Consider the following 15,532-nt stretch of genomic DNA (forward strand, 5'->3'; position numbering starts at 1 on the left):
AAAGGGGAAACGAGGTAAAAGACAAGAAATTAGACACGTTGTCGGTGTCACTTAGTGTGTACAGAATCAGATTGGATTTCATAACCTCTTAGTATTTGACTTTAGAGATATATAATATTGTCCAAAGACCAGGTCCACACTGAAGAATCTTTACGTCAACTAATTATTATCATTTAATATTACAATAATTAGTTTTTTTTTTCTCGATTTTTTTGTACTAATCTTCGATTTGGTGGTCATCTCTCTTTTACTCGTGTTTTTTACTGATGTTAACCAATAAAAATAAACCAAAATACACAGGTTTATCTCTATGCTTGTGTTCTCTAAATTGGTTTTAATTTTTTTTATTTTCATCTTTAATATTAGATTTGATGGCCATCTATAGACTATAGTTCATTGATATTCACTTTTTTATAAACATGTATACACACATTTAATAGTAGATGTTTGTGCCCTTGTATTATTGCTTTTGTATTCTATTTTTGTTATTTACCTTTGTAAGCCAGTACTAGGCTACCAAATTATCACTCCTTTGTTTCATAGGCTTCAGGATTGTGAAATCCTGAAATTTGGGGTTGTGAAGTTTTAATCAGGCTACGAAAATACGCGAAAATACGGAAGGATCTTCAAGTATTAGGTTGTTTGTATGTATCCAAAATTTTTTGGGATTTTTTAATTGGAGAATCCAAAGTCCAAACAAACATATTCTTTTGGCTTATTTTAAGTATCTTGTCATTTATTTCTTGTTTTTAATTGGCTTTTATTTGGAAACAAGCCAATTATTAATGTATGGCATTATTGTCATTGAGACTAGTTTATAACGGTTTGTGGTTACTCGTCAATATAAACATTTGTTATATAACGCGAATTTCGAACATTTGTTAACATCAATTTTAACAAATTCTAATTCTATTTTTCTTTTAAGTGAAAAAACGACGATATTCTTTCCTATCCTTAATGACAATTTTTTTAGGTTAAATTTCAAACATTGATCATCCATCAAACTTCTTAACAAAAAATCCATCAAACTTCTTTAAAAAAAGCTCGAATTTCATCCTTAAGGCACTAAAATTGATTATCCGTCGAAATTCTTGAAAATTTATGGAAACGTCATTCCGCTCACCACCGAAAATCCCAAATTTCAAAATTTGGCAACATCAGTCATCGATTGCGATATAATGATATCATCACCTAATAGCAAATATTCATTTCCCAGGGTAAGAAAAAATTGTTCCAAAAACAAAAAACAAAAAAACAAAACATAGTTCATACTTTATAGAGGCATGGTTGAGAGATCAAAGCTTCAAACTAGATCTGGCCATGGCAAGAGCCCCCTCGTAAGTGGTGTTTCCTCCGATGAAGCCGCTCATGTGAACGAAGACACATCCGGGGATTCCCGTCTCGTTTGAGAGCTGCTCGTCTCTGAGGCCACACCACTGAGCCGCCAAAGGCTTCCGACTCTCAAAGCTATCAGGAGACACCGCCACCGCTTGAACTCTCCACGATTGACTCCTCTCATCCTGACTCTCATTCCACTTTAATACGATACAAAACAAAACCCTTGAATCAACATATCAAACAAGACTTGGTTGGTAGTACCTGATAAAGAGCGTATTTGATCTTAGGCTCGCTCTTGAGCTCCTCTTCTAGCTCAAACAAATGAAGCTTCCACTGTTCAACACAATGATAATATTATCAGTATTACATTTTAGTAGAAGTTTCGTGTGAAATGAGTGAGTGAGTCTTACAGGGCAAAATCTAGTCAAGACAATGATTTCTCCACTGGGGTCAACATCCCATCTAGCGGCAAGGCATTCCATCACTATGGATCTTGCCGGGAGCCATGATTTCGCGTGAAATCGAACGCTCTGCGACATTAATTGGAACCAGAATCAGTGAAAACAAAGCTCGATGACTGATATTATGTGTGATTCACTCACATCTAGAAACTCGCTACCGGCGAGAGCCATGGCTTTGTGAAAGGCCTCGTTTTCCTTGTCCGATGATTGATCCGGATCAGTCCAATCCAAATTCAGCCTTCCCACTCTTGCCGACAAATGGGTATTGTTAACATAGCGAGGAGGCTTATCGGTATCGTACCGACTTATGCCATTATCATTAGCATCGATCGCCTGAAGAATATTTATAAAAAAACTGTAAAATTCACACCTAAACAGTGTTCGAGAAAACCAGTGGTTTGGCTTTTACCTCCATGAAGCTTTTGTAAATGGCCAAAAACAACCTATGCACATCAGGATGCTCTTCCTCAACTTCAAGCTCCTTAGCTATTATCTCTTTCCCAAAGTGCTACACAACATATATGAAATTCAAACTCCTAAGCTAATTTTATTTTTATTTTCTAAAATTTATTTTCTTTACCTTGTAAACAAGCCCTGCGCTACTCAGTTTGGTAGTGAAGCCATGGCCAAAAACCTCTTGAAATCCTTTCTGGTGATGGTCGTACCGATCGCGACTCGGATCGTACACACCTCCGACATCAAGAACAGCGTCAAGACCTTCCAAAACCTAGAAAAATGCTATAGATTTCGGTGTGCCGAATCGAAATTGAGAGAAATCATCTAAACTCTGTTCGTTTCGATACCTGAGAGTCGCGAGTACGGACGATTTCGGCGGCGGAGAACTTTCGAGAGAGGCGGATCATGAAACAGCCGAGGGCTTCGTCGCAGTGGAAGCTTCCGTTGTGAGTGCCGACGCGCTTGGGCGGAGAGGCGGCGGAGAAATGGGCGGGAGAGGAAGACGCCATGGGAGAGCAAAAGTGGGTGATGTTGAGCTTGGAGTTGAAGAAGGTTAAGGAAGGAAGTGATAGTCTGTGATGAATGTGTAGCATTCGGTCATAAAAATGGCGGGTCGAGTCCGAGAGGAGTCCGTGTGTGTCACTGTATGTGTGAGAGGAAAACAAAATTAGGTCAAAATCTGTATTACAAAAAATAAACGAAGGATACAAAAATATTTTAAAATAAAATAAAAATACCCGTTAACCCGTTTTTTTTTCTAACGGGCGGGTAACTGGTGCAAAATCGTGTAACACACAATTTGAAGTGGGAAATAATAAAAAGACAAAACGAAATTTCAAAGTTACATATATATGTTCATCCGAGACAATCGAATATATTATTATTATTATTTGAAATCATTAGATATATAATTATATTTACGGTTTTACATTGATATATAATCAATATTTCGTAAATCATGAGTAAATAGTCACGTCCATATATTTATGCGTGCATATCTCACTATATTCGCTACTCGTATCCGTTAAAATACTTGTTAATCGCGTTTTTTTATTAGCATTTAGAACCGTCCGTGGTTCGATCTAGTGTCGGACCCTATGACCGCACGCAAGTTAAGTGTGGTAAAGTTCTTCTATTCTCGTCGTCTTTGCTTCACCGAAAAGTGGTTTCCGACTCCTCGTCACTTCGCCAATAGTCGGCCTTCGTGTTCTTCACATTACTCGTGTTCTTCGCGTTCTTCGTCTTCTCTTCAAATTCTTCGTCTTCTCGTCGGATTTTTTGTCTTCACTTTGTTCTCTTATCTTGGTCTTGATTCATTCTTCTCTTCTCCCTGTCTTTGTCTTTTATTTTTCTTGGTCTTTTCCGATCTTTTTAGTGCTTTGAGAGCTTTTTTGAGTTTTGAGAGCTTTTTCTTTCCCTTGAAAAATTCTTCATCCCTTTGGTGAAAAATGAGAGGGTATTTATAGGATTTTGAGTTTGCAAAGTCATGGACACTTGGTAGGAGGAATTCTCCGGTTTTGTGGGTTTTACCGGAGGGATCCTTTGGTTTTGTGGGTTCTACCGAAGAGATCCTTTGGTTTTGAGGATTTTACCAAAGGGGTCATTCGGTTTTGTGGATTCTATCGGAGGGATCCTCCGGTTTTGTGTATTTTACCAGAGGGATCCTCTAGTTTTGTGGGTTCTATCGAAGGGATCCTCCGGTTTGGGGATTTTGGCGGAGGTGTCCTCCCATTTTGTGGGTTCAAGCGGAGGAATCCTCTGGTTTTAAGGGTCCTGACAGAGGGGTCCTTCGGTTTTTTGGGTTCTGACGGAGGAATGCTCTGGTTTTGAGAGTCCTGGCGGAAGGGTCCTCCGGTTTTAGGTCTCTTGGTGAGAAGGGTCTTCTGGTTTTACGTCGTTTTTGCATTTGGATTGTCATTTTTCCCATACGAAAAAACGACGTCATAACAATACTAACAGACAATACTCGTTAATCCGTTTCGAATGAGCATTACCCAACTCGTTTAGACTGGGTAATGAGAGTTCCGGTAAAAATGCAATTCCCAGTCTCAAATTTCAATTAAAAGACCGAGTAATACAACAAGAATCTTCTTTTTTTTTATTAAAAACCTTTTGGATTAAAACTACCCAGAATCGGTAAAGGCCAAATCTGCCAACAAAGGTTCAGTAATACATGAAGGCGGTTCCTCAAACCAAGTGGAGGAAATATTAGAAAATAAATTACAATGCGCAATAAGATGTGCCACTCTGTTGCCACTTCTTCTGACAAAGCTAAGGTTAGAGGAACTTTGAGAAGCCATGTTGACAGTGTCTTCAATGGTGAAACCTTCCTTCGTTGCGATCATGTCCCGAGACTTGAGGAGGCTAATTGCAGTCATCGAGTCTGAATCTAGTTCGCATGGAGCGAAGCCCCATTTTGTCGCGAAGACAATCCCTTCCCGCAGTATTACAACAAGAATCTTCTATTAACCCAAAACACCGAGAAGAAGACCAAGAAATGAACAAAAAACAATCTAATATTTTTACCAACTACGGACAGAATAATTAATGAATTAGTAGACGTTTTCTTGAAAGATAATAAATAAATGAATTAATAGATGGTTTCTTGAAAGAGAATAAATAAATAATCAAACAGTCAAGGATAAATTGCTTAATAAATTAGCGCAGCCTATATCAAAATCTTTCTAATGACAACTTGGCAACTGCTGGGGATTACATTTATACAATTTACGAAATCCCTTCATGTCGGACCAACTTGACTACTTCAACCACCTCTATCAATTTATTGTCATTTAAAGTTTCCCATACTTTGCATTATACAACCCATAGGTTTTTTTAATGCAAAGGAAAAAAAAAACCATAGGTTATATTGTTGTTTATTAATTTTCCACACTATGAATAATAGAAAACTTGAATGAAGAAGGTCCAAGTCTTCTACGTCCGATGCGTGCCCAAAGGACAATTTCTCACTAATCTGTAAGGAGACGATAAGTCATTTAGTATTAAATTTTATTGACTGAAAAAAATAAAATATCTTTATGTCCGACAACTAACTAATTAAAATTTTAGGATAATATTCTATTAAATTTAACTGAACAGTATAATTAATTGAAATAAATCGATTAAAATTAAACTGTTTAGTTAATTTTAATCGATTAATTTCAGTTTTGAAATTTTTTTTATCATAAAAATGCATCTTTAATAATGTATTATGATTTGGAATCCGTTGAGGTTAGTAAATTTGAGTTTTTTTTTATTTTCTTGGTATGAGAGATTTGGAATCATAAGAATAAAGTTCTCTCCGGGAATGACAAGTGGACCCCCGAAGCTCTTGTGGAATGGACCGGTGGCTTCTTCGACGATTACACGGAGGCGAACAAGGCCACTACCCGAACAGGCTGCAAGGTTCCGGTGTCGATATGGCCGCCTCCTAATCCCGGAGTGGGTGCTATTAGTGTTGATGCGGCGGTAGATACCTCGGGCTGCCGATACGGTACCGGGTGTGTGATTCGAGATCATTGGGGAGTGGTGTTGGCCTCGGAAATTTCGGCCGCATTGCATGGGTTCTCGCCGCCGCTTGCGGAAGCGGCTGCCATGCATCCTCCGAGGTCTTTCTCTTGCTAAAGACTTGGGGCTTGTGAGAGTTGTGGTCCAATCCGATTGCCTCCAAGTAGTGAACACTATCAAGAATAGAGGCACGCCTTCTACGGAGCTTGGCACGTTGTTGGAAGATATTAAGGGGAGTGTTTGTAATTTCTGCGATTTTAGTATCCTTTATATTCCCCGCTCTTGTAATGTGGTGGCCCATAATTTGGCTAAGTATGCGCTTGTTGTTAATGCGGAGGCTCGATGGTCGGGGCTTGTCCCGCCGTGTACCGTCCGTGGTGTTCTAAATGACCTTATTAATTTGTAACCACGGTATTCCTCTGTCATATGTGAGGGCTTTAATCCTATTTCTCGTGGTGTTGCCCACGTTTTATCAAAAAAAAAAAAAATGTATTATGATTAAACGCCAACTCTATTGATGTTATCCACCTACTGAACAATAAGATATTAGAGACACGTAACACGTTGGATATAAAATTTACACTGAACTACATAAACGTTTATGTAGCTGAAAATATAAGCCATATCGAATAATGTAGTAAAAGTGCAAGACTTAAATATCCAATACTTTTCTAAAACTTCTTACCACATGAAAAATTACAAGTAGCAAAATTCCCCTTAATATATATATATATATATATATATATATATATTTTTTTAGGATGATCAGGAAATAATTTATATTTTATATAAATATATAAAACAATTACCCGCTTGCTTCCGGAAAGGGAAAAAAATGAGAAAAATAAGAAAGAATAACAGAATTACCCGCTTTTTATTAAAAAAAAAAAAAAAAAGGAAACACACGCACACACACAGAATTACGCGCTTGCCTCCCAAATGGAAAAGAAAAAAAAAACCCGAATAATAGAGGAAGATATATATTTCGTGTTCGATAATTGATTAATAATAATAAAAAAAAAAAGCTGTAAATTAAACCATATAAATTTCCTTATAAAAAAAAAAACAAACAAACACACTAAACGTTCAAAAAGTCTCTTATTTTGACCATCTTCTACATCGACGACGAGAACCAATCTCTTTCTCTCTCTTTCTTCTCTTCTTCCTCCTTTCTGCTTCAGTCTCTCTCTCTCTCTCTGAATATATTTATATCGTTTACACGCGCATATATAAAATACGGACACAGAGACACATTCATATATATAATTTCGTTAATGATTACATTTCCCTCTCCAAAACCCCCCTTCTCGTCATCTCTCCTTTCTCTCTCCGCCGTAGCGAGATATGGGCGCTTGTATTTCCACCGCCAAAGTCCGAAGCTCCAACAGCGGCAACAACAATAACAACAAGAAAGACGCAGCGAAGCCTAAGACCAAAGTCAATGCGAACAGGCAGCAAAAAGACTCTTCTTCGTCGGAGTCTCCGGCGACCACGGAGAAGAAGAAGAACCAGAACCAGAGACCGGCGAACGGAAAGAACGCCGGTAGGCGACAGGGAGGTTCTGTGCCGTGTGGAAAGAGGACCGATTTCGGGTACGATAAGGATTTTGACCGGAGATACGCGATCGGGAAGCTTCTAGGTCACGGACAGTTCGGGTACACCTACGTCGCTACCGATAAGGAAAACGGCGATCGGGTCGCCGTGAAGAGGATTGAGAAGAACAAGGTTTTCGTTTTTTTTTTTTTTTTTTTTTTTAAGTTTTTCGGTTTAATTTTTTTTTCTTCTGATTGTTGTGCGGTTCTTTTGGAGTCCGATTCTGTGGGAGTTTGAGAGAGAAAGCTGTTTGTCTTGTTTCTTGGTTGTGATTTTTTGTCTGAATTTGAGACTTTTTTTTTTTTTTGTTGGGATGGGAATCAGGGAATACTATGATAGAAATGAGAGTTTTTTTTTAATCTAAAAAAATGGCTTTTTGATTGGGTGATTCAGATTCTAGTTGGGATTGAAATAGCTTTTCGTAGATGGTTTTCTGGAACTTGGATCCCAAATTGTCTGTTGACTTTAAAAGAAAAAAACTGTAGATACTCCACTTTCAGGTTGAGATGTGATGCCTTAAAAGCTTCGTGGGGGATATTAGAACAGCTGGAATTCATTAATCAATTGTTGGATCAGTCTCCTCTGTTCATGTTGGCTTCATAATTAAAAAGCTTGCATAGTCAGCAACGATTTCCTGTTGAGAGAATTATTTGGTTCTATTAACAATAGTCAAATTGATTAGTGAGTAGCGAAAATTGATAAAGTGGAGAATCCTTTGGTTTTTCTTACCGTGGCAGATGGTTCTTCCTATTGCTGTCGAGGATGTGAAGCGAGAGGTTAAGATATTGCAAGAACTCACAGGCCACGAAAACGTGGTTCAGTTTCACAACGCATTCGAGGACGATTCCTACGTGTACATAGTTATGGAGTAAGTGTTGTTTACTTCAAATCTTCGTTTTTTCTTTTTTCTTTTCCCATTTTGTTTTCATCATCGTTAACACTACTTAAACAATCCTCTGTCAGGTTATGCGAGGGTGGTGAATTGCTGGATCGTATATTGGCCCAGTATGAATCTGACTCGTGATTAAGTATTCTTTTGCTTTCTTGTATATTTGCTATCTAAAGGGTGTATTTCCTTTTCAAGCAAAACAAATTTTGTCTCGTGTTTTATTTTTTTGGGTATTAAGTTCAGTTACTGACTTGAAAATCTGAAATCAGGAAGGATAGCCGCTACTCCGAGAAAGACGCTGCTGTAGTAGTTCGCCAGATGCTCAAGGTTGCTGGGCAGTGTCATTTACACGGCTTAGTTCACCGTGACATGAAACCCGAGGTACCAGGTCAACTATATGAATATCTTCGATCATCCGATGTCAATAATGCTGATAATTTTGGGAATTACTGGTTCACTCTCGGTGTATTCAGTCTCTCAGATATTGCCAGCCGCTTATTTTATCATCAATGAATTCTTGTTTCTCTTAAAATATAAAAATTGCTGACAATTTTCCTGTTTCATCGCCTGCCAGAATTTTCTTTTCAAGTCGACAAAAGCGGACTCTCGTTTGAAAGCTACTGATTTTGGTTTGTCGGACTTCATCAAACCAGGTTGGTACTTTTCTATTGCATGGACAGCTTCCAGCTAAAGCCTGTGGATATAATTGCTTTGTTTTATCAAATTTACGTTCTTCAGATCTTTCGAATCTCAATGTGTTTTTCGGCTTTATGTTTTATGAATAATGATGCAGGAAAGAAGTTCCAAGATATTGTGGGAAGCGCTTATTATGTTGCTCCCGAAGTATTGAAACGCAAGTCAGGGCCTGAATCAGATGTTTGGAGTATTGGTGTGATCACTTATATTTTACTTTGTGGGAGACGGCCCTTTTGGGATAGGACCGAAGATGGTATATTTAAGGAGGTGTAGTACGTTCTTAATGCTCATATATATTTTTTTTATCTCGCATTTACGATAATCAATGTAGTTTTTTTAGTCATACAACTAATTTGATTTCCCGCTTTTTGCATTTTTAGGTCTTACGAAATAAGCCAGACTTTAAGCGAAAGCCATGGCCAACCATTAGCAATAGTGCTAAAGATTTCATTAAGAAGTTACTGGTGAAGGATCCTCGAGCCAGACTAACTGCTGCTCAGGCTTTGTGTATGTTCATAATTATTTGCTTCTTTTATCTGCTGGTTTTCTTGCTCGTTGTTTTTCTTCATCTACTGTTTCGAATTTCCAGCGCATCCTTGGGTGAGGGAAGGAGGAAGTGCGACAGATATCCCTATTGATATATCTGTTCTGAACAATATGCGTCAGTTCGTGAAGTACAGTCGCTTAAAGCAATTTGCTCTGAGGGTACACCATTTTAAATCACCCATAGAGAATTCAGTTTTTTGTTATTCGTTTTTTTTTTCTTCTTCTCATCGATTGCCTTTTGTCGCAGGCTTTGGCTAGTACCCTAGATGAAGGGGAGATTTCTGACCTCAGAGATCAGTTCGATGCAATTGATGTGGATAAAAATGGGTCTATTAGTCTCGAGGAAATGAGACAGGTACTTTTGTAAATTCTATTAGTATGATGACCATCCAGTTTCTGGGTTTTAGCGTCTAGTAAGATGAGAAATGCCGTGTAATTTGCAGGCTCTTGCAAAGGATCTTCCTTGGAAAATGAAAGATTCGCGTGTCCTTGAGATTCTGCAAGCTGTATGTTTTCCACACCTCCTCTCTCTAGACCTAGTTGATTTGAAAGTTGCTATGAAACAACTCTCTCTGGTATTAGACCGGGCTTGTTAATACCGTTTTTTACTTTGATGCACAGATTGACAGCAACACGGATGGGCTTGTTGATTTCTCTGAGTTTGTCGCAGCCACTCTTCACGTCCACCAACTGGAGGAACATGATTCCGACAAGTGGCAAAAACGCTCAGAGGCAGCTTTCCAAAAGTTCGACATTGATAAAGACGGATATATCACTCCCGACGAACTCAGAATGGTCAGTGCTGTTTTGTTATGCCCGAAAGAGTAAATTAGTAATTGATTTATTTTCTTCTTGTTATTTATCAACGTATTATGCATGTTAGTATAAATGGGTCATAAGGGTCATGAGAAGAGCTGTAAGTTAATTATCATATTTTTCTTAGTAGCAGAATAGTGTATCAAAAGATTAGTTCACCTCTTGAATTGCTAATCAAATCTACGAACAATATCAGTAGTTTGTGCTCTGAGCCTTCGGGTCGTAGCACCATGTTCCTCGAGAGGAAAACGAATTTATTTATTTATTATTAATATATATATATATATTTTTTATCTTTTTGTTCGCAGCATACGGGCATGGGAGAGTCGATCGATCCCCTTCTCGAGGAGGCTGATATCAACAAAGACGGGAAGATAAGTCTATCGGAGTTCCGTAAACTTCTGCGAACCGCAAGCATTAACGTCAATAGTCCTCGAGGTCCCCGAAAGATGTAGAGTTTGCAACGTTTTTTTTTTTCTTGTTTATATTTGTTTTTTCTTCAGAAGTTCTGCTACGTGAGAAAAGAGATATATAGATGAAGAAGTGGATTTTCAGTTTCCATATATAGCTTCTTCAAAAATTACAAAAATACCCACATCTTTAAATGCAAAGGACTCGTTTATGGGATCTTTCGCTGTATCATAGTTTCTGAACTCAATTACCGGACCATGTTTCATGTGTATGTACTTATGCCATGCTTGGTCTAGATTGGTCTGCAAATACAAAATTTGGCTCCTAATGTTGTTGTCATGTTTGGTGTATTATATCCTTGCGAGTAATGGGTATTTCTTGCCTACGATTTGTAATTTGTGACATAAATAAAGCTATAGTGAAACTGTGGTGGATTTTATCTGTCATTCTGTTATCTGTGACTGTGACAACTGGTCCCAAAAATATTGCATCTTCTTTTTAACCCACATGACTTGCTTTTTGTAGCAATGTCATTTTCTAACTCTTAATATAGTAGATATATACATCCTACGGTTGAAACTATATGTAGTTAGTAATTGAGTTATTGAGTCTGGTCACGTGAAATCGAACGTTCATAAACTAAAGATAATTGTGGAATATTTATTAAAAAAAATATTAGTACATAATATGGACATTATACTCCAACTTGTGACAGAAAAAATATTTGTTGGTTCTGAGGGATCCTTTCAACAATAAAATAAAAATTAATAAATTAGAAGAGGATATTATATAAAGTATACAAATGCAAATCCAAGCTGGTATCCTCACACAATATTCTAATCTGGAAGTGGAATATTACGTCTATATACCAATATATTGCAAGGATAATATACAAATTTGAATCCAGGTTTCAATCATTTGCTGGTTCTTGAGCAAATAATACATGAACCTGAGAGTTGATTATTTCAAAGCATCTTTTCTCATGCTTGTCCTGGAATAAAGAATATCAGAGAACTATCTTAAAAAAAAAAAAAAAAAAAATATCAGAGAACTGAAACAGCTCAACTGATTGACAACATCCTACTATTTCTTTGTTATGTTGGCATCAAAGAAACCCTTTTTATTTCTTCCCTATACTAAACATTGGTTGACCGAATTCACAAAATGTCAACCTTAATAATTGGTATTGAAGCTCAAGATCTAGTACCTAGTAACTCGAAAATTCAAGTAAAAATTAAATTTAATCATCATTTTGTTAAGTTTTTGGGACGTCACCGACACTGTTAGACGGACTTTCTTGAAAAACTTGAGACGAATACCTACTCGAAGAAAAACACCCGTCCCTCTCATTGCTTTCCTTTCTCTGCGAGTGCTTGCCCTTTTGAACCCCGGGAAAATTCAAATCCTGCAACACAACACACTCCGATCATTTTATTTATTTCTATCCCCATCGATCAATACGCGACGAACCCAAACCTTTTGCACGGACGACCCGGGCGTCTTGAGCTCGAGATCCGTCGCCACTTCATTGGTCGAACTGTCGTTGCTTCTCTCCGAAGGCTTGTTCTTCGAACCTCGTTTGCTCGAATGAGGAGGACTCGTTGACGGTTGTGGTTGCTCCGCCGCGGGAGGGTCCGCCATAGGAGCAGCTACGTATGGGACGAACGGGCCGAGACTCTGGGCCCCGAAATACGGGAACGGGATCGAGCCGGGCATCGGGTACGAGTAAGGCCCCGGAGGAGGACCACCCATCATGACAGAAGGGTCCATCGGGCCCCACGGAAACACGGCCCTCGATCTCTGCTGGCACTCGCCGCTCAGCGTTTCAATCTCGGATTTCAGACTCGCCTTCTCTTCTCTCAGCTCGTTTTTCTCGTTCGTCAACTGAGGTTTTTTGTTTGTTTTACGATAATAACAATAATAATAATAATAATAATAAGAAGAAGAAGAATTTCGTTTCACCTCTCGAGATTCATCGGAGAGCGCTGCGTACTCTGCCTTTAGTCGGCTCACCTCAGCGGCCAAGTCCTTCAGAACCTGAATCGAGTCGGTCAGAATGGTCGCCTTGTCATTCTTTGGCCTTTCGGGATCTGTGTAAATGTATATAAAAGAAACAGTATTCAAAATTCATAAAAACGATATGCGAGCAGAGTTGATGAGTCGTATAAAGTGACTGCAAAGCCCGAAATGAAAGTGTAAACAGATTTTTTCATTTGTTTTATGTACCTAATGTGTTTCCTAATTCGTTAAAGTGTTCGTTTAGCCGATCTCTCCTGAGCTTTTCCCGATCTGCCTTCTGAACTTTCCTTGCAGCTAATGGATCCCCTTCCATCTCGGCTTTTTGTCTGCAACAACACCAAAGAAAACGGAGAAAATTGCACAAATCAGAATTTAAGGCAATATAGCCAACTAAAAGGATATAACCAAGTTATCTTTTTTTTTTTCCTTCCCCTTTATTTATCGTTTATGGGAAAAAATAGGTGATTAGAAATGTGATGTGATTTACCGATTCAATAAGCACAAAAGTTAGCCCGTTTCTTGTTGTCTTCTTCATAGAATCTCATGCTAATAATCTCTCACTGATTACTTTTATTCTTCTGATAAATTGAATATCCAGTTATTCCACTTTCATATTATTCCAAAGAACTAAAGTATTATGATTTAGGACCCACGGTACAAATTAAGAATGAAATTTCGTATTAAGAAAAGAAGAGTAAAACAAAAAGTGTGTAGAAACCTAAAAACACCAAATTGAACTTGCTCTCTTTTATCACATAAGAGCTATGAGCTGATAAAACACGCCCAAAAAAAAACATAACTTTCATATAAAGCTAAACAAATCTAATACAAAAGCTCACGAATGTATACACAACAGAGAGAAAAAAAAAATGAAAACCTGGAATCAGAGTTGGAGCGAGTCGAGAGCGGCTGAGAGGAAGAAGAAGGAACAGAAGCGGGAGAAAAATCGTCGGATTTCCATTCTTCCATGATCGAGTCTCTCACACTAAGCTCTGCGTTCATTTCTTTTCCTTCGCTTAAATTGCTGTGACTGTGAGAAAGAGAGAAATTTTTTAGGGCCATAAATGAAAATCCCACCGAACAGAGTACAAGCTATGAATAAATAAATTTATTTGATCTTTTTAATCTGTCTGTGATATATATATCAAATTTTAAAATCTTTTTTACTTAGTGCTTAATTGAATAAGGTGGTATTTGGCAATGTACCTTGTTTCGGCTTTAAAGTTTAAAGTATGTTATATTTTTTTAATTTATCATGACTGAGAGATCACGTCTAGGCACTTGATAATAATTTAAAAAAAAAAAAAAAAATTCAGTACTGAAGCATAAAATAATGGAAATTTTTAAATCAGGATAATTAGACATATAACTCTCAATATTTAAAATTTAGTCTAATTATCTAGTAATTAAAAAAAGGCTAAATTAAGATAAGACGATGTCATTGAAGTGAAAATTGTATACGATAGTTTTTTTGACTAATCGCAAGAGTATTTTTTTTCTTAAATTTTTTAATGCAAAATAGTAATTTTCTTCTTACACATTTAAAAAAACATTTATTATTTTGTGCTCTATTTAACTTAATTTACTATTCACAGTTTAAAAAAATATTTATTATTCACATTTATTATTCAAAATATTTTTTACGTTTTAAAAAAATATCACACTTACAATTTTAAAACATTATTAACATAATTTCTTTACTACAAAAGACTAAGTTATGAATTGAGTTATTTTTTTAATATTTGAATAATTACATATTATAGTTTTAATTAATGATAGTTTTTTCTTTTAAATTTGACATATTACAAATATTAAAGGAACTTGCTGCCAAGCTTATTCATTGTATATGTGATGACAAATCATTTTTTTTTGTTGTGATGTCTAAATTCAAAAAAAAAAAAAATTTGTTTTCTCCAAGTTTAAATTGTCGCTTGATCATTTTTCAATCGACCACACGCTAAAAACCAACTCAAATGAAATTCTCGACCTTAAATACCTCAAATAACATTCCATCTTAAGAATTTGACCAAGTGTATCAAGCCTCAAAAAATCCAACGTTTGGACACTTTGAATAAATGATGGTATCGAACAAAGCAACTCCGAAGAGATGAAAATGCAAACATTTGTTAACTATGAAAAACTAACTACTCTGAGAAAATGGGTCGATTTCAGTACACTAAACCAACACCTAAACACATGTCTCCCCAAACAAAATCAAGGAGATGGAGATATGCGATAAAAATAAGATCGCTCACGAATCATAGCGAGATGCAAAATTGGAGCAATGACACCCTTGTTGCCATGATGCACTGGCAATGTTTATTGTCTCCTTCGAACTTCTCATTTCCTTTTTAGATCATCACGACGTATGAGAATAGTTTATGCAGCTAGCCATTTGTCCACTATATAAAAAAGTACATAATAATACAGTTTGTATCGATATCATGAACTTTTTTTTTATAGCTATGAGATAATCACTAGTTACTAATTTCGAAGAATTTAAATGTACTATATATATATATATATCTAAATATTTGATTTATGTGAATGTGATAATAAATAAAGTTATTGTGTCGTTATCGACTAAGTTTCACAAAAACGCATTATTGATTTTCGCTTAATATCTTATACACACAATACACGACCCATTTCTAGTACTACTTTTGAGGATTTTAATTTTCATGGAATTCATGATAAAGTTTTGACAACCAATGTTTCAAGTTTTAAGAAAAATCAATCAATTATTTTAGATGGAAATCTCATTCATCGACGTTGTGCTTCTTGTATTATAATTTTGGTT

At 36.8% G+C, this 15,532-nt stretch overlaps 3 protein-coding genes across 4 annotated transcripts; 1 reads left to right on the plus strand and 2 right to left on the minus strand.

Annotated features, from left to right (window-relative positions):
- Nucleotides 1-1,139: 1,139 nt before the first annotated feature.
- LOC149399698 (uncharacterized) lies at nt 1,140-2,940 on the minus strand. 2 transcript variants are annotated; one of them, XM_089613636.1, is made up of 8 exons: nt 2,603-2,940; nt 2,380-2,526; nt 2,209-2,307; nt 1,941-2,132; nt 1,749-1,868; nt 1,600-1,671; nt 1,273-1,520; nt 1,140-1,191 (listed from the first exon to the last, which is right to left on the minus strand). In XM_089613636.1, exons 1-7 carry the CDS (start codon nt 2,846-2,848, stop codon nt 1,296-1,298), a joined length of 1,101 nt encoding a protein of 366 aa, XP_089469762.1. In that variant the 5' UTR covers nt 2,849-2,940; the 3' UTR covers nt 1,140-1,191; nt 1,273-1,295. The 2 variants fall into 2 exon arrangements, with proteins under 2 accessions (XP_089469762.1, XP_089469761.1); XM_089613635.1 differs by having other exon boundaries at nt 1,140-1,520.
- A 3,889-nt stretch (nt 2,941-6,829) lies between these two features.
- On the plus strand, nt 6,830-11,159 carry LOC149399699 (calcium-dependent protein kinase 28-like). The gene is made up of 12 exons (XM_089611069.1): nt 6,830-7,487; nt 8,093-8,223; nt 8,319-8,360; nt 8,514-8,625; nt 8,819-8,897; nt 9,038-9,207; nt 9,321-9,447; nt 9,530-9,645; nt 9,734-9,841; nt 9,930-9,992; nt 10,108-10,281; nt 10,611-11,159. Exons 1-12 carry the CDS (start codon nt 7,107-7,109, stop codon nt 10,755-10,757), a joined length of 1,650 nt encoding a protein of 549 aa, XP_089467195.1. The 5' UTR covers nt 6,830-7,106; the 3' UTR covers nt 10,758-11,159.
- Nucleotides 11,160-11,400: 241 nt separating this feature from the next.
- LOC149399700 (transcription factor bHLH121-like) lies at nt 11,401-13,858 on the minus strand. Its single transcript, XM_089611070.1, has 5 exons — nt 13,610-13,858; nt 12,940-13,058; nt 12,676-12,803; nt 12,190-12,597; nt 11,401-12,118 (listed from the first exon to the last, which is right to left on the minus strand). The coding sequence occupies exons 1-5, from the start codon at nt 13,792-13,794 to the stop codon at nt 11,969-11,971; spliced, it is 990 nt and encodes a 329-aa protein (XP_089467196.1). The 5' UTR covers nt 13,795-13,858; the 3' UTR covers nt 11,401-11,968.
- Nucleotides 13,859-15,532: the final 1,674 nt, after the last annotated feature.

Source organism: Urtica dioica, chromosome 4, assembly GCF_054948205.1.
Source record: "Urtica dioica subsp. dioica isolate 48M chromosome 4, U.dioica_male_clone48M_v1_H2, whole genome shotgun sequence".
Taxonomy (NCBI): domain Eukaryota; kingdom Viridiplantae; phylum Streptophyta; class Magnoliopsida; order Rosales; family Urticaceae; genus Urtica; species Urtica dioica.